Genomic DNA, 23,955 nt, shown 5'->3' with positions numbered 1-23,955 from the left:
TCTGACTTACATCACAAAATAGCTTTCCTCTGTACATGTCTTAATTCACTTACTCTTAATAACTGAAAATATTTTAATAAGCTAAAATTTTGGTTAGTATTTTCAAAACAGCTAAGAAGCCATAGGAATTTTTCATGTGTCCTAGGAGAGCAAAAGAATGTATGTAGTTTAAGGCAATCACATTCTTTAAACTCTTCTTCAGAATGAGATCCTGTACTTAATGAGGACATGTGCTGTTATTTCAGTGTCTGTAGGTTACGAGTATGAGTCCTGCTTGGATCTAACTCTCTGGGAAAAGCGGACTGCCATTTTGCAGGGTTATGAACTGGATGCCTCCAACATGGGTGGTTGGACGTTGGATAAGCATCATGTATTGGATGTTCAGAATGGTAAGGAGTTCATTTTCTTCTTGCTAGTTCTACTGCTCCACTGCCCTTCGCTTTAGGTCTCTCATTCAAACTTCTTGCTGTTTGCTTTGTTATTTTTGCAAATGGTAAAAGCATTGAGCTTACCTGGCTCCCCAGGGAAGTGGTCACATCACCAAGCCAGTCAGAGTTGGCAGGAAGTGTTAGGACCATGTTCTCAGGCACATGATGTGGTTCTTGGGGTTATCCTGTGCAGGGCCAGGAGTTGGACTCAATAATCCTGTGGGTCCCTTCCACCTCAGGATATTCTTTGTTTCTATGATGTACATTGCATGATCATGCTTCTGCACCCTATAAATACATATGCATGAATTAATTAATCAAAAAGTCTGTGTTAGATATGCTGTGCTGGGTTGACTCTGGCTGGACACCAAAGCCACCCAGTGATTCCCCAGCTGGACAATGGAGAGAAAACAGAACAAAAGGTTCATAGGTTGAGATAAGAACAGGGACAGATCTCTAAGCACCTCAACAGTCACTGTCATGGGCAAAACAGAACTGATTTGGAAAAATCATTTTAATTTATTTCCAGTCAAATCACGGTAATGTAGTGACAAAACCAATCTTAAAAACAACTTGCCCGATCCTCCCTTCTTTCCAGGCTTAACTTTACTCCTGAATTCTTCACCTTCTCCCTGCCAGTGGTGCAGGGACACAGGGAATGAGGGCTGTGATCAGTTCATCACACACCCTGTCTCTGTTGCTCCTTCCTCCTCAGGGGAAGGACTCCTCTCACTCCTCCCTGCTCCAGCATGAGCTCCCTCCCACAGTAGACAGTCTCCATGAACTTCTCCAATGTGAGTCCTTCCCACGGACTGCACTTCTTCACAACTGCTGCAGTGGGGTCTGCTCCATGGGGTGCAGCATTTCAGGATCAGATGGCTCCAGTGGGATCACAAGTCCTGGCGGCAAAACTGCTCCAGCACAGGCTCCTCTCTCCATGTATCATGGGGCCCTGCCAAAAGCCTGCTCCAGCATGAGCTTCCCACAGCCTCTTTGGGCATCCCCTTGCTGTGGCATGGGCCCTCCAGGTAGATAGGTGCTCAACCATGGACCCCAATTTTTTGCAGGGGTACAGCTGCCTCACCGTGATCTTCTCCCATGGGCTGCAGGGGGAATCTCAGTTTTGGTACCTGCACCACCTCCTCCCTCTCCTTCTGCAGACCTTGCTGTCTGCAGAGCTGTTGCTTGCTCATATTCTCACTCCTCTCTCCAGCTGAACTTAGTTGTTGCACAGTAACTTTGACATCCAAGTATATTTGTCAAGCATACTGCTCAGCAACTGTTTGCAGGGTGCCACACTAAGGAAACCTCAGGTCCACACTGAACAGGAAGAAATTTGGAAAAACTTGGCTGGAAGCATGTAGAAAAGGTGAAGTAAACAGTTACGTAGCTTAAAGTAGTAGTTGGTAGCACTGGATTTTCATGCAAGAGAAGAATCCAGAGTAATTGTCAGGAAGATCATCACTTCTGCAGTACTTTGTGTCCCGTGAAGGTCTCCCCTTACTATCCAAGCTTATTATGCATAACATAGTAACCCACACCTAAAGCATTGCTTCTGACTGGTAGGGAAACAAGGTAACCAAAACAAGGAAAAAAGGTCTCATTGTACCTAATTTAAATTTTTAAAAAAATAAAAAAATCAAACCTGTGCAAATTATTGTAAAGTAATCCATCTAAAAATGTGGAAAGCTATAATTATAAATATATATGTAAGATTGATTCTGTTCACTGGGTAAATTGATGATGGCTTTAAATTATGTTTAAAAGTACATTTTACAAGTAATGACTTTTCAAAGTGTTGTGTGTCTAATTGAATAAACCAAGTGGAGAGTTGACAAGGTGGATGAGATGCATAAACCTATTGAGAAGAGAGTGCAGACAGTGTTTGCACAGAAATCCAAACTACTGCAGTAAATAGTCTAATGTACATCTTTTAGTCTGTGATAACAGAGGAGAAATGTGAAGGACCAATTTTTCAAGGTAATGACAGAATAAATCAGGTGCAATAGTGCAGTGTGCTGACTTCTAGAATTCCTCTGATGAAAATTGTAGAACTCAGCTATTTCAGGCAAAATTATAGTGCCATGATTGTCATAAATGATGTAATCATAGGAGAGGGAATTTCGTATACTGTTAATGCATTCTGGCTTTAACTATTCATGAAAAATACATTCTTCCTCTTTTGATTTAGATTACTTATTTAGATTACTTGCCATTAGATTTCCATAAACCATTTTCATTTTTTCCAATTTTATCATGTATATTGGTTTTACATTTATGATCTCTTCCATTTTCTAACATTAAAACTAGTGAAGATACCTAAAACATTTAAAGAGGAAAGCAAAGTATTTTTTTCTCATATCTTTCAGTACAAATTGTGCACTTTGGGACTGAGGAGGGAAACAAAAATACATCTTAAATTTCTTCTAAACTTCTCAAAAGATTTTTGTATCCCTCAGCTCCAAACTGCATGAAATTCTGGGCATGCAATAAATAAAACCCAGATCTCTCTACAATACAAAGTGACATGTGGTTTACATGAATTATACCACAGAAAGACATATGGTTCTTACAAGTAGAACTGTAATAGCTGACCATTTGTAGAGGACACCTTAATAGATTTATCATGAGATTGAACAATGAGGGTCCTTGGCAACACTTTAACATACTTCTTTTTTTCCCCTCAAGACTGAAGATTTAACATAAAGCATCCATTTTTCCTCTCAGTTTTCCTACGTAGGCTATAAGGAAGAAAAATAGTGGTGGCACATTGTTTTGTCTTCACAAAATTATTGTTTCTTTCATGCCTTGAAGCAGAATTAAGTTTTAGAGGCAAGTTGGCCTGGCACCACATTTTTTTTGTTGTTTTGACATTTTTAATAACTGCCTATAACTGCAGTTATGGTATTGAGGCAGACTTTGCTGCCAGAGGAACACTTTTGTTGGAAGCTGAGTGAAGAATCTTTTATAATGTAAAATTGAGGCAGTCTACAACTTTTTGAAGTGGCTCTTTAATTAATATTTACAATTTGCAACAGTAATCCACTTCAGATTATGTTTGACATGGTATTCATAATTAATTATACTAGGACTTTAGGAATACAATTTGCAAATATATTCTTTTTCTTGTTTTATAAAGCACATTAGAATTTGAGTCCTTTCTGGGCTATTTCAAAACTGTAAAGATGTAAAAACACAGACCTTCCTTCCATTAATATGCTTTACATTTCCTTCAGCGTGACTGTTTTTATTTTGAATTATAACTATAAAAATCACTAACAGTTAATAATGGCTGAAAATATTTGAGTTTTTAAGAGCTACATTATTTAGTGTTTCTACTAAATTTTGTGGACAAGATAATCTAATATTTGCATGTGTGTAACCTAAATATAACTATAGATGTTTTAATAAAGTTGTTATTTGTAGTGAGAAAAATATGGTGATGAAACAACAAAATTTCATTAAACTTAAACTAACTAGCTAAAAGAATATTTAGAATACTTTTGCATCATTTTATGTGTATACATTCAGAGTTTTTATCAATGTTATTGAGTTTTAGTTTGTTTCTTTTCCTATATTATCTGACAGGAATCCTCTACAAAGGGAATGGTGAAAATCAATTTATATCTCAGCAACCCCCAGTTGTTAGCAGCATTATGGGCAACGGGAGACGACGCAGCATCTCCTGTCCAAGCTGTAATGGTCAGGCTGATGGTAATAAATTACTGGCCCCGGTTGCCTTGGCGTGTGGGATAGATGGCAGTCTGTACGTGGGGGATTTCAACTACGTTCGGCGCATATTCCCCTCTGGAAATGTAACTAGTGTTCTGGAGCTAAGGTATGTTTTTTTCTCATCCCGGACTTTTGGAGTTATGAGTTACTGTGGCAAATTAAAACATTGAATAAATTTCTGACATCGTGCAAGTCTGAGTTTGCGAATGCTTTTGGGAACAAAACAAAAGTTGAGTCAAAAGATTTTTAAAGTATTTAAAACTGAAATAAAAACATTATACCCTCATAAAATATTTTAACTATGCTTATCTAAATGTGAGAATTTAATTTACCCTGAATAATAATTCTGCAGATTTTAAGAGTTAACATATGTAGTCAACATAAGTGGGCAAGGGACAGTCATTCACCACTTCACTAATGATAGATGTAAATGTTCCTTTCTTCTCATCTTTTAACATCCTTTCTGAATGTTTGTCTAATAATGTTTTTCTGTTCTTTTTTACTTGCTCCCACCAAGAAATAAAGATTTTAGACATAGGTAAGCATTCCTTAAAGAAGATTTATATTTTTCTAACTGTTCTTCTTTCTTTCTTAACAAATGAATGCTTATAATGGGCAAGTCATTTCTGAGATGTATTACTAGAAAAGAGGAGTATTTTTCAAAAATAATGAGTTCATATGTTTTAGTTATGTCAACTGTCAGGCTGTATCGTCCTTTCCGATGAGTTCCTCTTTTCTCATCACTCTCTGTCCACAGTCAGGCTTCTTGTTATGCTTGTGTGTGCCCTCCTTTGCTGTTCCCTCATCTCTGCTCACTCCTTGCTGGCAGCACTTTTGCTGATCCTATCAAAACTCACTCATTAATCAGATACACCAAATATGATGAGAATGGCATATAAAAGTATCAAGGGAATTCATTTCATTAGCCTTTTGATGTTGAATCTTTTCAGGCTCTCATTTAACAGATTTGTTTCTTTAAAGGTGAGCTTCTTTTAATAATGGAAGCTGAAATAACAATCACACAGCTCCAGGAGTTAGGATTTTAAAATATACCAAGACTCAGAAAATTGGTCATAGAAATAGCAGTAATCAGAGGATCGTAGTACAGCATTCATCCGTCCTGGCACAGCTACAATAATGGCAAGAAAAGAAGAGTAGGTGGATGCTTAGAATTGCTTTGCCACAGCAGCTGGTGCTGAAAAGGAGAAAAAAGTCATGCTAAAATCTTGTTGCAGACATGAAACCCTGCAAACCTTTGTGGCAGAACTGCTAGGTATACAACTTAGCAGGCCTACTGGTACCTTTCTCTCTTTTTTGCTGCCAGTCATTTTCCTTCCTTGTTTTTAAACAAATCCCAGAGTTGTATGTGTTGTTCTTGTTTTTTAAATTCACTTTTCTTTGGACATACTTCCATGTGAGGAAGGATTTTAAGTTTTAAAAAATATGTTTCAGATGTGTTGGGCAAAAAAATCCATTACTAAATAAGGTGTCTGCATCAGTGCTAATGATCAGAATTGGTTTTGTGGGGTTTTGTCAGGGGTGACTTGGAGGCAGTTTCTTCTGTTTGGTAGGTTTAGGATTTCACTATTACAATTAGTTTGTATGTGTTCCACTGCTCTTAAAAGAATTATATCCCTTGTGGTATCACAAAGCTGTGATTGCAGCTAGATAGGACATTGTCTTAGCAAATATACAGAACATGGAATAATACTTAAAACGGGAATGTGGAATGCACAAAAAGGGATTAAAGAGTGGATGCATATTGAGGTTTGTCTTGCTGTGATTTAGTAGCGCCGCCCTCTCTTGCCTATGGCAGAACTGTGGTCACAGCATCAACTGCAGCGTTTCAGAAACTGGATCCCTGCATGTAAGAGAAGTTGGTGAGGGAGAATACTGAAGCTTTTCTGCTTTATTCATGCCTAAACATGCAGAAGCTCCAGGAAGCAAAATTGCAATCATACCACAGAAATTAGTGTAACAGCTTGGGCCCATATAGCAGCTGTGCAGTGGGGGTTCCTCCTGAAGCAGAAGGAGACACAGGGGACTGTGGAGACCTGGCTCTGCAGGAGCACTTGTGGAGCCACGAGGCAGGAGATGTGGAGCCCACTGTGCAGCCCAACATGATTTATTACAAGTCTGAGTTTTCTCTCACATCATAAAAATCTTCCTGGTGTCCACTCTCAGCCTTAGAGATTTGCTGATGAGAGACTTCCTAAGCCAAGAGTGGGATCTTTATGCTTAATATCCCCTGGAGCTTTTTATTCTATTAATTTTTCTGCCTTTTATTTAAGACATATAAACTTTTAAGATCCACCAAATCCTCTTGCCATGGGCTCTCCAGCTAAGAACCTGCATTGAGACCAAATATCTTCTTTAGGCTGTATGAATTCATGCAGAGTCCTGTGAAATGCTGCAGAGGGAAGCACATCTGTCTGGCTTGTAAGAAGAGAAGGGAGCAAATGTCCAGTTTCACTGGCAAGCCTTTCAGACTGCTGAGGAGATTTCTACTTAAACTGCAGTTTGGAAAACAGCCCTCAACAGACCACTTTGCAAAAGATAATTGCTAGGTATTAGAAGGAAATGCACTAAGAAATGCATTCCCCAAGTAAAACTACTGAATGAGGCTAAATACTAGTTCAGATCTCTTGTCTATTCAAGCATTCACCTTTCCTGGCCTAGAAAGACAGTGCTTCAGCACAGTGTGATATGTCTCCTACCTCAAGAAGCCTGTACTCTATTTTAGAGAGAGAATGCAGATCAAATTTCTCCTCCCATGTACCAGTGACCTCACATTTTTTCAATCTCAAAGCTGAAATGATGCCTTTATACACACTGCTGCCTGTGGGTGATTAATGCTGATAGACATTCATGGAAGAACTCATTTTTAGAAGGACTTTGAAGACAGGGAGGTCTTTTGTAGGCTATGGCACTATCCCAAGACTATAGAGAGCCAGAAAAAAAAAGTTTAACAAAACATAAAAACAGCTTTGAGGGGTTATATGTTTTAGAGGGCACATAGTGAAGGCAAGAGATACAGGGATGGAAGTCAGGAGTATTATTTTCCAAAAAATCTGTTCATGGAGAATAGTCCAGGTGATCTGACAGCTGAAGAATTAAAAGGTTGGCCTAAGCAAGTTAAAAGCAAAGGGAAATAGATTGTTACAGCTCTGTGCACATGTGTGCACACTTTCAATTCAAAGTACTTACTATTATTCAGCATAGACAGAACAAGTTAACTTTTAGACATTTGTCTTTATAGGAGCCAGTGTGGGTATGTAACTCCACGTTTTGCAGACCACTGAAAGTGATTAGGCAATACTGAATGAGTCAATAAGTCACAGGCTGGAGATTTTATTTCTTTGCATTTGTTGTTATTGGTAGAAGGCAGAAGCTTAATTTCATTTCAGGGTACAATGAAATTGCATAAACTCTGCAGCTTTCCAGCTGCTGGCTGCTTGTCCCTGTACTACTATTTTTGAGATCTGTATAGTGCTCATGGATGTTTTCTGGCTAGAAAACAAATGTAGTTTTCACTTGACAGTTATTCAGTTGCTCAAATGGTGTTCTTCTCCCATAAATTATTGGGGGTTTCTATCAGCTAAAGCCTCCTCGGCTGTTTAACCTTCACCTGAAAAGAAATGCTGAGGTTAAGCCTGTTGTATCAGCTCATAATGGAGCCATTAGACATCTACATATGGCAAGGGAGAGAGTTTCTGTTGATTCAGTATGCACTTCGAAACTTGGGGGGGATTTTTTAATAAATGAGAAAATACATTTAAATTATCAGATGTATTTTTTTTGGTTTGATGAGGATACACTATTTACCACGAGAACTCATCTCGATTTCTTTTGTGTTAGAATTAGAATGTACATCTTCATATTTATGAAGAAAAGAGCTTTAAAACTTCTGTTTTGAAATAAATAATTGTGCTAGGCGTAAATTACTTACTTTTTGATTTGATGACTTCTTATTCCAATGGCTGAAAAAAATGGTTGAGGCAATGTTAGATGGGTTGAAGGGAATTACTTTAATTTAGATTTCAGTAGTATAAGAAAGAATTTTGTTTTAAATTACAATGAAATAAAATTTAATTGCACATTTCACATCTTGCAATGTGTTTATATTTGAAGTGTTTGCAAAGTTTCTTAAAGACTAAAGTAATCATGTAAATGGGTATAATTTAATTTGCAGTCTATGGAGGTATAAATAATTTGTACGTTACCCAGTGATCATATTAAATGATCACTGTATAAATTAAGGTTTTGAAAATACCTTCCAACTATTTAGCACATTGGCAATAATAGATTTGTAACAGAAATTTAAAGTAAGCCTACATTTGATTGTTTTCAGACTCGCTGTACAACACTCAGTGCAATAGCAGAGCTTTTTAAGAGGTGCTAATCACTGTGTATTTGATTTCATTAGTCTTTTCACTTGGTTTCATTCGTTCTGAACAAACTTGTTAAAAGTCTTAGAACCAAATAAAATCCTATTTATGCAACACATTTTTTTCTGTGTTTTTGTAATTGGAAAGCTATAAAAATCTGTCCCTGCTAAAAGACATAATTTGTTCACAAGTTGTTCCTGTTGGTCTCTTGTTGCATTTTCCAAGTGGCAGTACATAGAAATGTGTTACATTAGCACAGTTATGTATTTACAAAACGTGAAGTATAGCATTCTGTGAACAGATGTTTGGCTACCACCAGACTGGTAGATCTGTTTAAGCAGCGCTTTTGCAAACATCAGAAGTGACTGTTCTGACACTCTGCTTCAATCTATGAGGGGAGCATCTGAAATTACCTCATGTATTTACATGACCTTATTTCAGCTCTTCATGCCATAAATTAGGTCAGGAATCCCAACTGCAGTGGGTTAAGTTTCTACATCATAATATATCAACACAAAAGGTAATCTCCAGGGCTGTTTTTTTCACCAGCAGGGAAGAAAAGACAGTAATTCTCAATTATGTGGCACCAGCAGAGAGGCAAAATGTACGTTTCTGGGAAAATGGTTAGCAATATATATTTTCACTGTAATAAAGATTATGCTGGCATAGTTAGCAGTTTTGTGCCAATGTGTGCAGTTATATGAAATACGACTCTGACTTAAGAAGAATGGAAAAGCTCTGCTTGGTCTCTGGTGGAAGAGATGACATTTCCTAATGTGTTAAATCATGCATATCATGCATTTCAAAGCAGTGGATTAAACAAATACGTATGAATGATGTCTTATCTCTCGCCTGTGAACTCGTCATTCAAACTCTGTCTTATCTGTTTATGAATTACATAAATTATGAACCCTAGCAGCCTTATATAAATTACAATAAAACAGATAGGATAATACCAACCAAGTGTAAGTGAAGGCTGGGCTCCTGCTATGAAATCTGGGACTAGATCAAGGTTCCCGTAACTCTCAGAAGGTTTTAAGCTCCAGTGTTTTGATTTGGCTTATTAGAGAGACATTTGCAGTCTGTAGTGAGAGAGCCTGAACTGGCCTGAGAGCATCAAAGACAAAATAGACCTTCTTTACCCAGAGAATTCATCTAGATTGGGCTGCCTGTGACACAGATTAGAAATGTGGACCAAAATAATTTTGGGACTGTGACCTGTGCTACCTATGCATGGAGCATCACCATTGAGTTTAACTCTGTCTGCATTGCTGCACACTGCATGGGAAACAAACGGTTTTCTCCTTGATCCAATGTTAGGTGCAATTAACTACAGCATATGCAATGTGTAATTCCATTTTACAGCAACAACCCAGCTCACAGGTACTACCTCGCAACGGACCCCGTGACGGGAGATTTGTACGTGTCCGACACAAACACGCGCAGGATTTATCGGCCCAAGTCTCTCACTGGTGCAAAAGACCTGACCAAAAATGTTGAGATAATAGGAGGAACAGGAGAGCAGTGCCTGCCCTTCGATGAGGCAAGGTGTGGTGATGGAGGCAAGGCGGTGGAGGCAACTCTCATGAGCCCCAAAGGTAAAAGGAGTTCTCCCTCTGTAAGATCCAAAATAATACAGAAGTTCAGAGCTGGGGGTATGATCATGTTTAATTATTGAATTTAATAGTTGGCTCAAAAATTGGGGATTTCAGTGGTTTTTCTCCAAGTGGAAAGTCTGTCAAGGAAGAGAGCTACAGGGGACTGATTTTTTTGAAATCAGTTAGGGTTGAGTTTTTAGGAAGTATTTGGTTTGAGTGGTTATTGAGCATTTTTAAACACTCAATAAGAGCATTAATATTATGTGTTTGGCAGGCAGCAGTGAATATCTAAAATGAGCCTTGCTTTTGGTTCCATTTATCCCATGTTTAAAGTTAACTTAAAAGCTAGTCCCTTCCCAACACACAAAAGCAAATGAACAGCAAATGCAATCAACAGTAGTAGATTTCATGCTAAATATTGGTTTGTCATGCAAAATACATTAGCAAGCTGTACTACTACCTACTGCCAGAGACCAGATTTTCTGCCTACAATTTCCGCTAGATATATACTTCCTTAGTTATGGATAATATATTCACTGATAGTACAACAAAAAAACCCTAATTTTTATTTGCTTCATTGAAGGAATAGCAATAGACAAGAATGGATTAATCTACTTTGTTGATGGGACCATGATCAGAAAAGTGGATCAGAATGGAATAATATCGACTTTGCTTGGCTCCAATGACCTCACCTCAGCACGACCTCTAACCTGTGATACCAGCATGCACATCAGCCAGGTACATTTCAGTTGCTACTAATTTGGAAACCTGAGCTGGGGATACAAATTGAAATGCAGATTTCGCACCCCTTAAAATAAAACTGGGTGGAGTGTGATGAATATTTAACAGCAGGTTTGGGGGAGAAAGCAACCTGTTCCACAGGTGTGAATTGCACTGTGTTCTCTAAGCTATAAACGCTGCTGTATTCAATTTTTCTGCCCATAAAGTTCAGTTTGGTTTAGAACAGCAAAACTAGCAGCAGGAAACATTAAGCCTGGTAGTAAATACTGGGAGAATGGCATATCTGTTAGAACTATCTTGGCATGTTGATGTTTTCTGAATTGCTGACATCCTTAGCCTACTAGAGTGAATGAAAGGATTTACACAAAACCCCTGTATTTTTCTATTTGTCCTTAAAGCTTGTGGAGGTAAGAAGGGACATGTCAGTAGTGGTATGTTCAAAAAATGGAGTACAGTGTTTCATAATCTGGTAGTGTATTATTTTTGCTACTACAAGAATAAAAGATGAATACTGTTGGCAAGTATTTAGACATTGATACCTGTCTCTGTAGTTATTTATGTATTTGTGATAGAGAAAAGTATTGCATTTATTGGAGGGGAAACTCAGCCTGTACTGTAGTTTCAATGCAACTGGCTTTCTTTTCAACAAAATGGATGCCTGAATATTGTTTCCCTTGCCTCCCTAAAAGCTGCTGCTCCCTGAAGGTTTGCTACCTGTATTCATGCAAGTTCTTCAGTCATGATTGCTTATAGCAGATGGAAAATATCCTTACAGCAGTCTCTAAAACTGAAGGTTAATTAATTAATTTAATCTGCACTGGTTAACTGTTTAACAAAACCCTTCTATTTGTTTAGGTTCGTCTGGAGTGGCCTACAGATTTAGCCATCAACCCCATGGATAACTCCATTTACGTTTTGGATAACAACGTGGTTCTGCAGATCACCGAAAACCGCCAGGTTCGCATTGCCGCGGGGAGGCCGATGCACTGCCAGGTTCCGGGGGTGGAGTACACGGTGGGCAAACACGCCGTGCAGACCACGCTGGAGTCAGCCACTGCCATCGCCGTCTCCTACAGCGGCGTGCTCTACATCACAGAGACTGATGAAAAAAAGATAAACAGGATAAGACAGGTCACAACCGATGGAGAGATCTCTTTAGTTGCTGGAATACCCTCAGAATGTGATTGCAAAAATGATGTTAACTGTGACTGTTACCAAAATGGAGATGGCTATGCTAAAGATGCCAAGCTTAACGCTCCTTCCTCCTTAGCAGTGTCTCCAGATGGCACCCTGTATATCGCTGATCTGGGAAACATTAGGATACGGGCTGTGTCAAAGAACAAACCCTTAATGAGTTCAATGAACTTCTATGAAGTTGCTTCTCCAACTGACCAAGAGCTGTATATCTTTGATGTCAATGGCACTCACCAGTACACTGTGAGTTTAGTCACCGGAGACTACCTGTACAATTTTAGCTACAGTAACGACAATGACATTACTGCAGTAACGGACAGCAATGGGAATACTCTTCGCATCAGGCGGGATCCCAACCGGATGCCAGTAAGAGTGGTATCTCCTGATAACCAAGTCATCTGGCTGACCATAGGCACCAATGGATGTTTGAAAAGCATGACTGCACAAGGGCAGGAGCTGGTCTTATTTACCTACCATGGCAACAGCGGACTTCTGGCAACTAAAAGCGATGAGACTGGATGGACCACTTTTTTTGAGTAAGTACATAAAATAAAATCAGATGCCTTATTGTTTTACTGAGTTCTACAGGACCATTTGAAATATTTCTGGGTGAAGTAACTGATAAGAAAAAGACTGAAAGATACTTTTGATTTCCCATGCTGTTTTCCTCTGTCTTGTCTGACTTCTTCTGAACATTGGGTCTGAATAATTTTGAATTCATTATTTTGAACTTCAGTTTTATATATTGAAATAATAATGAGACAACATTTCACTCTTGTCAAAAAATTTGTAACTCAGACAACCATGAGTTTGTAGATTTGCATCAAAAACTAGATTTTTCATCCCCCTTACTCATTAGATTGACATTCTTCTGCTGCAAATACTGACAAGAAATTTGTCTTCACTGCTCTTTTTTTTTTTTTCTTTTTTTTTTTTTTTTAAGTAAGAGCATTTCTGCATGGTCTTTTGCCCAAAAATAATACCAGGGTGGGTAGGAAAAGGCTGTGTTTCACTGAGTGGCAAGTACACAGGAAGGATCTCCTGGACAGCATAGCAGGCTTTCACACAGGTGGACCCAGTTGGAGGGAGCTGAGAAAAGAAATGTGGCCTTGGGGGAAGTGTCTGTAGGAATAAACTGAAAACACAGAAACCAGTAGCACCATGTCCAGTACAGGTGCAAGCAAGAGATATTACTGGAACAGTAGGACTTGTAATTTTACCATCCTCAGAAAAAATCTTTTCAGTGAATTGCTTTAGCCTGTGTTAGACTCATTAAGTCATCAATACCTGTTCATAACAGACAGATTAGCAAAGTTTTACAGAATCCTCAATTATATTGACTAAGGAAGATCGTGACAATTTATAGATAAAGTAGTAGAGCCAGAGAATTCACATATAGGCCTTACAGGCAACTTCATCTCCAAATGACCTGAACTGCCAGCTGATATGCTAAGCAAAACATAACAAAAATGCATGGTAAAACAGAAACTACTATTTCAAAAAAGGTCAATGTAGAATTAACACAGATTTTTTCAGTTGTCTCTGCCAACTGGAAAAATACCCGTATTTTTAACTCACATGAAAGATATGATGAGGTTAGGTAGAAAGGTGGCTGTGAAGGAGTGGAAGATGTAGTGTTAGTGTGGTAAGTAAAACTGTTAAGAGGCCTCTAGTTGAACTATTCAGGATTTCAAAGGGCATCATGAAAATTCAGTAAGTCCCTCTTCTTTTTTTTTTTTCTCCCCTTCTTTTCTTGTATCTTTATGATGAAATGCAGTAGCAACTGCTGCCAAGGTCAAGGCCTAAAAAAAAGCTTTCAATTCAACACACATGATAAAGAAAATAAAGTGCCAGTGTCAGGCAGTGGCAGCAAAGCCAAACATCTGTGTTCTGAGATAACTTCATATTTCTGTCAGTGTACATTTGGCTGAGGCAGTGTGCAGGAGGACTCTGAGCACCTGTATCTACTCCCCAGCCTTTACAGATGCCCATCAGAGACAAAGAGCAGCAGGTGCTGCTTCACTGCATATTGTGTCCTGAAGTGGAGACAGGGCTAGAAATGCTGATCCCTGACAAAGACAGCAGGTGGGATGGTACTGCTGCCAGTTTTAAGGTATTCTTACAATAAGCTGTAAATTGGCAGGGCTCTGGCAAGCGGGCACCTTCCCAAAGCATTAGCACACATCTGTAATATTTAAATGTGCTTTGGTGCATCCGCTGTGTATCCTTTTAGGTCCTGCCAAGAGGACACAGAAGCACAGTGGGGTTACACAGAGGAATGAGAAGTGTTTGGTTAGGAGGGCAAGTGTTCTCCTCCTCCTGAGTTAGCCCTGTCCTGTATGCTGAGAGACCAGAGCACAGCTTTCAGTTTGCTGGGAATAGCCATCCATTTCCACAGAGTGTAAAGTCAGTGTTTAACTGAGACAGACACAGCCACTTGTTTCCAATGGGCAAGTTGGGCAAGGCAGTCACTTTGGGGGACAGTGAAGTCCTGTACAGAAATTAAGGCATCTGCTGGGTACAGCAGGCACTTTAAATCATGCTGGCATTACACTGGCTAATTGAGGACCTAGTGTTTTAATCAGGGCAGTAATTTCTCACCATGTTGTCTGTAGTTTCTGTGTAGCCTACTGTGGTGTACTGTAGTAGCTGGTTGCTCCTGATTGTACCTTAATGGCATCTGCATGATTGCAAAAAACATGGATATTACATTCATTATTCAGTGGGTGACAGGCCTATAGTTTTCATCATAGGGAGAATTTAGGGTACTGTGTGTCATGAAATACATAGCTATTTCCTGAGTCTTTAAATGGCTGTCTTTCACACCTGATCTGCTTTCATGCAGACTTTCTGGTCTGAGTTAGGTTATATCCAGCTGTCTTACAGAGAGCCCAAAGGGCAGACTATTCCCCTCAGTAAGTATTAGTATTATTTCCAAGCTGCTGCTTATGCACTTCCTAAACAATTACCTCCAACCAATGTCTCGTTAGAATTCCCAAGCTGAAGTAATTATGGAAAAAGCTGGGCAATTTCACTGTCCCCAGATTTGCAAGTGTATGAGGCTTTTGCAGAAACAAAGATATTTATTTCCTCCCTGTAGCCATGGTGAAGCAGTAATCTATTTAATTGCAACAAGGAAAATTCAGATCAGACATTTGGAGGAACTTCACGGTGAAGATTTTGGAGCCCTGGAGCAGACAACAATGATAGTGACCCCTTGCCCTTCACAGACTGTCTTTAAAAACAGATCAGACATCTTTCAGGGCCAATGCAGGAAGAACAGATCCTGCCCTGGGGTAGAGGTTGGACTGCATGACCTCTCAAGGTCCCTTCCAGTAATGTTTTCTATGATGCTCTGTACAAGTTAAAACCAAAAATAAAAAATTATACTGGTTATGTAAAGCTACAGGGAATAAGGGACAGTGTAAGGCATTGTGTTATTTTTCTTGCCAAAACAGCATTCTTAAAAACATCTATCAGTCATCATAGCTGCTTGCTTTTTTTGAACATAAAATCCCCATACACCAAATCTATATCTGTATATTTTCGTTTTGAAGGAAAAAATAATTGTGAACACAACTCTTATGCCATTTTTTACTCTATGATCGAGTATTATTGTGACTTTTTGGTGCTGATGATTTATTACATTAAACCTGATGACCCTGGGTTTCCAGAGGTTTCTGCTACTATTGCCAAAATAGATGGAGACGGTGAATTATAGAAGAGTTTATGTGGGCGTGACAGGATGTACAAATGTGTCTCTCAGCTTCTGCATACTCATGTCTGTAAGTAGTATGGGCTACAACATTTTCAGGTGAAATGTTTTCTGTTGAAAAAAATGAAGCCTTGTTAAAATGGAAAGGTATCCCTCAAACGTCAAATGAGGCATAAGAAATTATGAAAAGGAATCATTCTGACTTCATAGCATAATATTTCAACTTTGTTGCTGAATGCATTTTCTTTTAGTATCACAGTTTATTTATGTGTTTTATTTACTCTATTACTCAAATTCTCAAAATATTTTGAGAAAAGGATAGAATTTATATTCCGTGGTGAACTCAGGCTTTCTTTGCGCTCACAGTTAAAAATGTTCAGCTGTTTGAATACCCAGTGGACTAGAAATGCCTTTTGTCAACCAGCTTTGAGTAGAGCTGGATTTTTTCACCTTTCGATTGTCACACATCTGTTGAAGTGGCTGAAGATACACAGAGGAAAAATACTGTGAGTTTAGTAATAAAAAATTCAGCCTTAGGAGCAGCTCAGGAATAGCTTTGTTAACTGTTCTCCTGTGAAAATCTGGTTGTATAAGTGGAGCATGGATCCAAAGAACTTATTTCAGCTGAGTTCTCAGTGGTTTGAGAGCAGGTTTATGAAAATGATTTAATCTTTCTTTTTTCCTTTTTCAGAACTTTTCAGTGCAAAGGGGAAATATTTGCAAAAAACATTGCATCCCGAAAATTGGCAATCACTGCTCTGGCACATACTAAAGCATTTGATCTTGTTTCCTTTCATGGCTTTTTTCCACAGTTTAAATCACAGTAATATCAGATCCAAAAAAAAAAAATTACTTTTTTATTTATTTTAGCATGGACACTAATTAATCTATAGTTTATTTAATTTAGTCTCCCCTTTCCTTGAAGAAGGGAAGGGCTGACTCACATGAAATATTTTTTACATTCTTTTTGGTTTTTACAGTAAAATTGTAAATACTAACTTGAATTACTTAGGATATAATATAATCTGTTTTCTTTGTTTACAGACTTGGGGGATTTTTAATATCTTTATGGCAAAATGGATTTTTAAATTTCTATTTTTCTAAGGGTTATAGTGTACTGATCAAAACTGACATATTTCAGGAATGTGTGCTTTTTTAAAGCACTGTTGCTCAAATTCATAGTGACTGTTATCTGTTTTCAGAGGTCCAAAAACCTGCTGAATAAAATTTATATTAACAGAGCATTTACAAAAATGATTGAAAATGCATGCATGCTAAAAAACCAGTAGAGCCATATGAAGCTAAAAGTTGCCCAGATTAGGTTTTATAATGAAATTATAGTATTAAGCAAGGTATAAAAGTAATCAGCCTAATCAAATTCTCTTTACAAAATTCTGAGATATCTGAGCTGGAAACTATTAACTATAACTGCATATTATGTATGCATAATATGAACATTTAAACAGATAAATCTTAACAGTTAAACTAATTATCTGCATATTAGCATTTTGGAAGTGACACTTCCTAGCTAGCCTATATGGCATTATTTCTATGCAGCAGTTTCCCTTCTGAGTTTACGTACAGGAAGCTAAGCCAGGTGCACAAAAAGAGCATTTTCTCTTGACCTAAGTTTTGAAATACCAGAAGCAAATGCCTAAAAAGCCTTGCAGGAGCCTCTGTGCAATTGGCAGCTCCCAGCTGCAAGCCCAGGTCTCCATCAAAGCCCTGGCATTGCAGCAGTGGCCAGACAGGCAGCTTGTGCCTGCTTTGTGCTCTGTAGGTTGCTTGAGGAGCTGGCAGAGCTGCTCTGCGAGGGAGAATCCCTCCAGGCCAAGCAGGCAGCAGCCTTGGCTGCCCGGGCAGCCCTGCTGGGGCTGAGTCTGTGTGCATGGGAGAACCCGGCACTGTGCCCATCTCTGAGACACACAGTCCTTCCCTTCAGCTGCTTGGGAACAAATCCTGCTCAGCCCAGGGTTGGGCATTTGGGATCTGTCCCTCTGTGCTCACAGCCCGGGTGCTTCTGCAGGCTCCTCTCTTAAAAGGCAGGTGCTCCTTCCCCCATCAAGCTCTTCTGGAAGGTTCTGGCTGTGTGTGCTCTCCTTAGATATGAAGTAATCCCAGGAGCCACTGCTCCTTATCTCTTTTCAGCTTTCTATAATTTTTCTTCCTGTTCTTTTAGACGCAGTATCAGCAGGCAGAGATCTGATACAGACTAAGATGGCTCCTCCTCTCTGGAAATCCACTGCCTTTCTTCCATTACTGTATTTTGCTCTCCAGACCTCCTACGATGTTTCCTTACTTTCTTACCTTGTATCTTTGCTCCTTCCCATATCTCCCATTATTTCCCTAAGGTGTGTTTGACTTCCCTGCTTTTTCCTTTCCCAGAAGTGAATTTCTTCACAGTCCCCTCTTGTATCTCTTGACAGTCCTTCCAGTGTTCCCCCTGACACTTCATGCCCTGAGCTCATTTGTCTTCTTCTTCCTCTCCTCTCTCTCCCACTCAATCCTTGTCTTCAAGGCAATGCAACGGGAAGCAAAGGGAGTGACATTAGCTAGCACAGTTCTTACAAGTTTACTTTGCTCCCACAGTTGAATTAACGAGTTTTCCAGCTATTCTGGAAAGGTGGTGAAATCATGCAGAATGTGAAATCCTTACAGTAATTTATGGACTCTAGAGAATCACAAACAAAAATCTATTTTCACTGTGTGCTGCAGAGTTTGCATATTATGCTTTTATTAACAATGCATTCAGTGCTGTGGTTTCCCTAAAACTCTGTGATACAGAGTCTGATATTGCCTCTGGCTTGGACTTGTTTAGTTTCCCCAAGTACCAGGCACATCATCTGTAACTGTCAACAGTTGGCAACAGAGAATAGATTGTGTTTTGCAGTTTTTCTTTTCCTTCCTCTTAATACATTGCTTGTGGAGTCAGACTTGGAAATACTGAAATTTGGCTATGGAAAAGTCTATGGAACTCATGCTGAAAAGCAAGTATTTAATTTGGTCATCTGAGAATTATACCCTAATAGTATCATCAGTTCACTTGCACTTTTACTGTATATTAAGAAGTTCAAAATCCAGTTTTCATAATTACTATTTCTGTACTGTTTCCAGTAACATTTGTGGGGGGCTATTTTCCCGTAACATTTGTGTTTCTATTTGCATTCATTTCTCTATCCCATTTATACTTCAGTAGTATAAGTATCTAAAAATGCTTAGGGTTCTTTTTACTTGTAGTTTTGGGGCTTTCACTCTAATTTGGTTCTGCTTTCTTTGTACAAAATTGTAATCTGTTTTTTTATCACTACTAAACAACACTATCTGCATGTTGTTGGTATCATAGTGCTTTTTAGGTATTTTTATCTTTTTACTATCAACAACCTTTGGTACCTTCTGCTTTTACTGCTGCTGCTTCTTGCTTCATCAGTGTAAAATGTAGTGGCTATAAAATAATTAACCAGATTCATTCAAGCACTTTTGTGTAGCTGATTATCATGTTCTTGCATTGACTTTTGTGGAATCACATGAGCCCTTCATTGCAAATTGTGACATTCAAGTGCAGCCTCTTTAATCTTCCCATACTATATATACTCAAGCAACAAAAAACATATTCTCTTCTTCCTTAATTGTTTCTGAACTGTCTTTTTGGGAATATTTTTGAGATATCAAGTCCTTGCATAAGTGCCTCTGTATCCACATTGCCTGGCACAATGCAGAATGCAATACATATATATCTGTCTTAAAGCATATTTGCTTCTCCTTTTCTCAGTATTACACAAGTTGAAGATCTAGTAGCCATAACCCACTCTTATATCTTCATGTAGACCTGTGGAAGCAAGGCTGGCCAGGAGACAATTAAAACTCTTCCTCTTTATTCAAACAAGTGAAGTGTGCCCCCTACCCAAAGAGAACTTGTTGGGGAAAATATCAAGCTGACATTTAATTTGTTGGGGTTTTTTAACTTTCCACTGAGTACCTCAACTCTACAGATGTAACCATGTTTCATGCAACGTGCAATTTCTGAGAGGAACTTAGTGTGCTTGGCTGTGCTTGCTTGTCATGTTTCTTCTTAAGATAAATCATTCAATAGATTTTTTTTTAATTTGTGTCTTCAACTTTAAAGAATAGAGGTCTCACAGTTTTCTAAACCAGAACTGTAACTCAGCTTCACAGTAGATGTCATAATACAACGTTATATTATTTAGTCTTGTAAGACTTTTGGTAACATTAGAGTACAAACTTGCTGTTTCAAACTCATCCTGCTTAATAAAAAAACAGCCATGTTAAAAATAATCTATTAATATATGACATTAGATACGAATGTGAATTTTTTTAGAGAACTGCAGTGTGCCCCTTATTGCCCTGACAGCAGTAGTGTCTCATCTGATAGACATTTACCCATTTCTTCGTTCTTGAATGTTATTGTTTCTTCTCCTTAGAACTAGGCTATGTAATAAAAGCAGACCTGAGAAGTCAATGAATAGATAATAATAACAAAATCAGAATGCTGAAGACACATAGCAATATTATTACATCTTACTTGAATGAAAAAGGAAGAACTGCTTTGATTTCTGTCAAGAAAGCATGTGATGTCTCTGGTTTCAGAAGGTGCTTTGAAGTAAGGATTGTACCACAAAATAAACAATTTTGTTAGTATTAATGAAATAAATGTCCTGCACTTGTCAATCCAGTCAGCTCTGCCCAGACTCCTTAAAGTATCTGTCTCACTTCTGGCTTTATGAAGGACTTCATCATACCATTTGTTGGGTTACCGGCATGTTAATATTCTTGTTCCATGTTAGTTTTCTTTGTCACACAGAAGTGAGGGAGGCTGGAGTCAAGCCAGCTCACCCTCCTTCACAGTCACTTCACAGGGAACCTGGTGTGGTAAGGGAGGAAGGACAACTCAGGACCACATGTGAAAGGGTTAATCTCTGTTTTCAGTCGTGCTGTATTCAAATCCCATCAAGAGATTTGGTCTTCCTTGATGTCCCAGTGAAGTCAGACTGATCAGCTCTCTAGGAAGCCTACAAGGGACATGCAGTTTAAAGTCTTATCTTTGGAGTCCCTTCCCAAGAAGGGAAAGTCTCTCACTTCTGAAGCCTGCATTCATTCGATGTGACTTGTACTCTGAAGGAATGTGGTTAATCTAAATTAACCACAAAACCTGAATCTAATAATTATTGTTGACTACCTTGGTATTCCACTACCCTAGAAGAAAAGAAAATGCACCCATATAATTTCGTTTTCCTGTTACTAAATTTGCTTTTCAAACCTAATGTAATTTAATAAGTTGATTTGTCCACTTTTTGTGATGCTGTAAAAACAACTTTGTTGAGTTTTTACCTTTCAAAATAAAAATAAAATTTATATAAAATTAAATCCCCACCCTACCACCAAATAAGAGTTAAGGGGGGAAAAGCAACATTACAGCTTGTCCTGTGAAAAAAATATCTGGCCAAACAGACCAGCCTTATGTCCTTTTTTCACTAAAGGCCTGTACACTCAGCTCTGATAGTGTAAGCAAACCTTACAGAAAGGAGCAATCTGTCACACAAAGTATATATACACAAACATTTCTTTTATTTGAAAGGCCATACTCTGGTATTTATATCAACAGTTTATTTGTGCAGTAATAGATGAGCTACAAAGGTGGGAGAGATGACACACAGACAAGGTAGCAGCCCCAAGGAGCCCTGAGGTTAGGGAAGGTGCCTGCCAGCACATCCTGGCAAATCCAGAATCCATCCTCTGTGCATCCCACAGGGCTCAGGAGCAGTGAATTCCCATTACAAGGAAGCTGAAAAGTGAGGGATGACTGTTGAGGTCTTGTAGATAACAGCCTAGCTACTGTATTAAGTCTCATCTTCATAAGAAAGAACCCCCTGGAATTGCTCCTGAACTGGCTGCACTCAGTTTCAAAAGAGAGTGAGCTGCTGAGGTGCACCCCCAGCCCTGGGAACCTGCTCCATCCCTAAAAATGCCTCTCATGTAAGCCACACTGCCTGCATCCTGCTGCTCCCAGTGCACTCCTTTCCCAGGCACATACACTGGAGTTGTTCTTCTTGCTCTTCAGAAAGCACCAGCTTCATTAACCCTGTCCAGTTGTGCAAGTTCGTGTGCATGTAGGGTGCATGTCAGATATGTGAGTTATGAGAGACTCCTTGGTTTTGTGGCTCCTTATGAGAATATACATGGTAGGTGTTTGCTGCAGCAATCAGCACAGCATGGAGGACTGCAGTGCTATACAGCAGTGAATGAGAAGTTTGGCAATATTCTGGCAAAAATATGGTACATTCATGTATTGCTTCTTTCTCCACAAAGCACCACTTCTTCCAAATACCTGGAAGTCATTTTGGATTGGGCTGTGAAAGTGGCCAATCTTATGCAGCACAAGCGCTGAACTCAAGCTTGTTTGTCTGGTTGTGCAATGAAGTGGAAAATGAGCATCAAAACCTTCTCTGTATGGAAGTGAATGAGCTATCATGGGAAAAGGTGTTGATTCATTCCTTTGAGCTCCCTTTCCAACAGACACATTTCCTGCAGTGATTTTCGTTTAGAGTGTGCCTGTTGTTTTACAGATGAGTTATGGCTGTCAAAAAAGGCCTATTTAAGTGAATCGTTTATGTCTGGTGCGCTGAATGCCAGTTTACAAAAAAGACCAAAAACTGTCCTTTTAACATTATGACAAAATAGACACACCAAATAAAAAGCCTCAAGAGCTGCAGTTTTAACAGGATAAGGTGAAAAGAGAAATTGTCAATCACTTTCCAGCTGAGGAAATCTCTTCATTAAACCTGGACTAAAAAATTCATCCTGACCACATTGCTAAGATAAAAGACCATTACCTGAATTATTTAACCAGCTGTGCAAACAGTTTTATAAGGCTTCCCCAAAGGAAAACAGGGTAAAGACCCTTTCCCCATGGAAAAGCCATCAGATAAAGGAACAGGAAAAGCTTGAGTTGTCTGACAGTTGGTTGGACAGGACAGAGAAATGTAGCTGATGCTAATACTTTTAATGACCTTCGAAATTCTGTGGTTTTGTGAGTTTGTATTTTCTGCCCAAATTCCATTAAAAAACAAGTAGGCATATATATTTCTGTCCAGAATTGGGATTTTGGCTGTAGTTTAATTTAGCTCTTTCCTAGAATCACTCCTGGACCTATTTTCTGTAATTCCTGTTCATCCACTTTCTTCTCAAAGCTAGGCACAACAGAAGAGAAAAGGAAAACAAAAAGGGACAGATGAAAGGAAAAAGGAGCAGGAGAGGGGAAAGGAATAAAGCAGGAAAGAAAGGGAAAAGAAAGGAAGACTTTTTTTCATATATTTAGAATTCTCTAAGATTGGAAAGAATATTGATTTTTTTTCATTAAATCATAGAATATTCTGAGTTGGAAGGGACACACAAGGGTCATCAGTGTCTAGCTCCTAGCCCTGGCCCTGCACAGAACAGCCCCAAGAGTCACACCATGTGTCTGAGAATGTTGTGCAAAGAACTCTTTAATTCTGTCAGCCTTGGTGCTGTGACCACTTCCCTGGGGAGCCTGTTCCAGTGCCTGACCATCATCTGGATGAAGAACCTTTTCCAATATAAGCCATATCCAAGATAAACCTCCCCTGACAAATTTTCGTGCCATTTCCTTGGGTCCTGTCACTGGTCACCACAGAGAAGAGATCAGTCCCTGACCCTGTAGTTTCTGTTGTGTGTTGAAGACCACAGTGAGTTCTTCTCTCAGCCTTCTCTTCTTCAGGCTGAACAGGCCAAGTGACCTCAGCTGCTCCTTGTATGACTTGCCCTCAAGGCCCTTCTCCATCCTCGGAGCCCTCCCTTGGATGCTCTCTAACAGCTTTATATCCTTACACTGTGGTGCTCAAAACTACCCCAGCACTCAAGGTGAGGCTGCCCCAGAGCAAAGCAGGACAATCCCCTCCCTTGCCCAGCTGATAATGCTGTGCCTGATGTATCCCAGGACATGGTTAATCCTCCTGCTGCATTTTTTCTCATGCTTAACAATATTCCAGGTAAGAAAAAAATAAAAATGCTATAACTTCTTAGACAATAATAAAATAAAATTTTAAAAATCCACTTCTCATAATTTACAAGCTACTAATATATATATTAACTTCTCATTTGCTTTCTTCTTGTTAAGCAAAACA

At 39.0% G+C, this 23,955-nt stretch overlaps 1 protein-coding gene across 3 annotated transcripts in view; it reads left to right on the top strand.

The window, feature by feature from the left end:
- Nucleotides 1–23,955, top strand: part of TENM3 (teneurin transmembrane protein 3) — a gene marked incomplete at its 5' end in the record, with an annotated part of 114,659 nt that overhangs the window by 69,181 nt on the left and 21,523 nt on the right. For 2 of the 3 annotated variants that reach the window (XM_083860882.1, XM_083860881.1), the window contains 6 exons: nt 246–389; nt 4,017–4,266; nt 4,678–4,698; nt 9,914–10,146; nt 10,730–10,884; nt 11,743–12,617. In XM_083860882.1, the coding sequence (XP_083717008.1) occupies nt 246–389; nt 4,017–4,266; nt 4,678–4,698; nt 9,914–10,146; nt 10,730–10,884; nt 11,743–12,617 (1,678 nt within the window). The remainder of the gene's footprint in view (nt 1–245; nt 390–4,016; nt 4,267–4,677; nt 4,699–9,913; nt 10,147–10,729; nt 10,885–11,742; nt 12,618–23,955) is intronic. The other variant, XM_083860883.1, reaches the window with a different exon arrangement.

Source organism: Zosterops lateralis (assembly GCF_965231275.1).
Source record: "Zosterops lateralis genome assembly, chromosome: 5".
NCBI lineage: Eukaryota > Metazoa > Chordata > Aves > Passeriformes > Zosteropidae > Zosterops > Zosterops lateralis.
The sequence above is the reverse complement of the archived record's forward strand: the minus strand, read 5'-3'. Positions and strand labels throughout refer to the sequence as shown.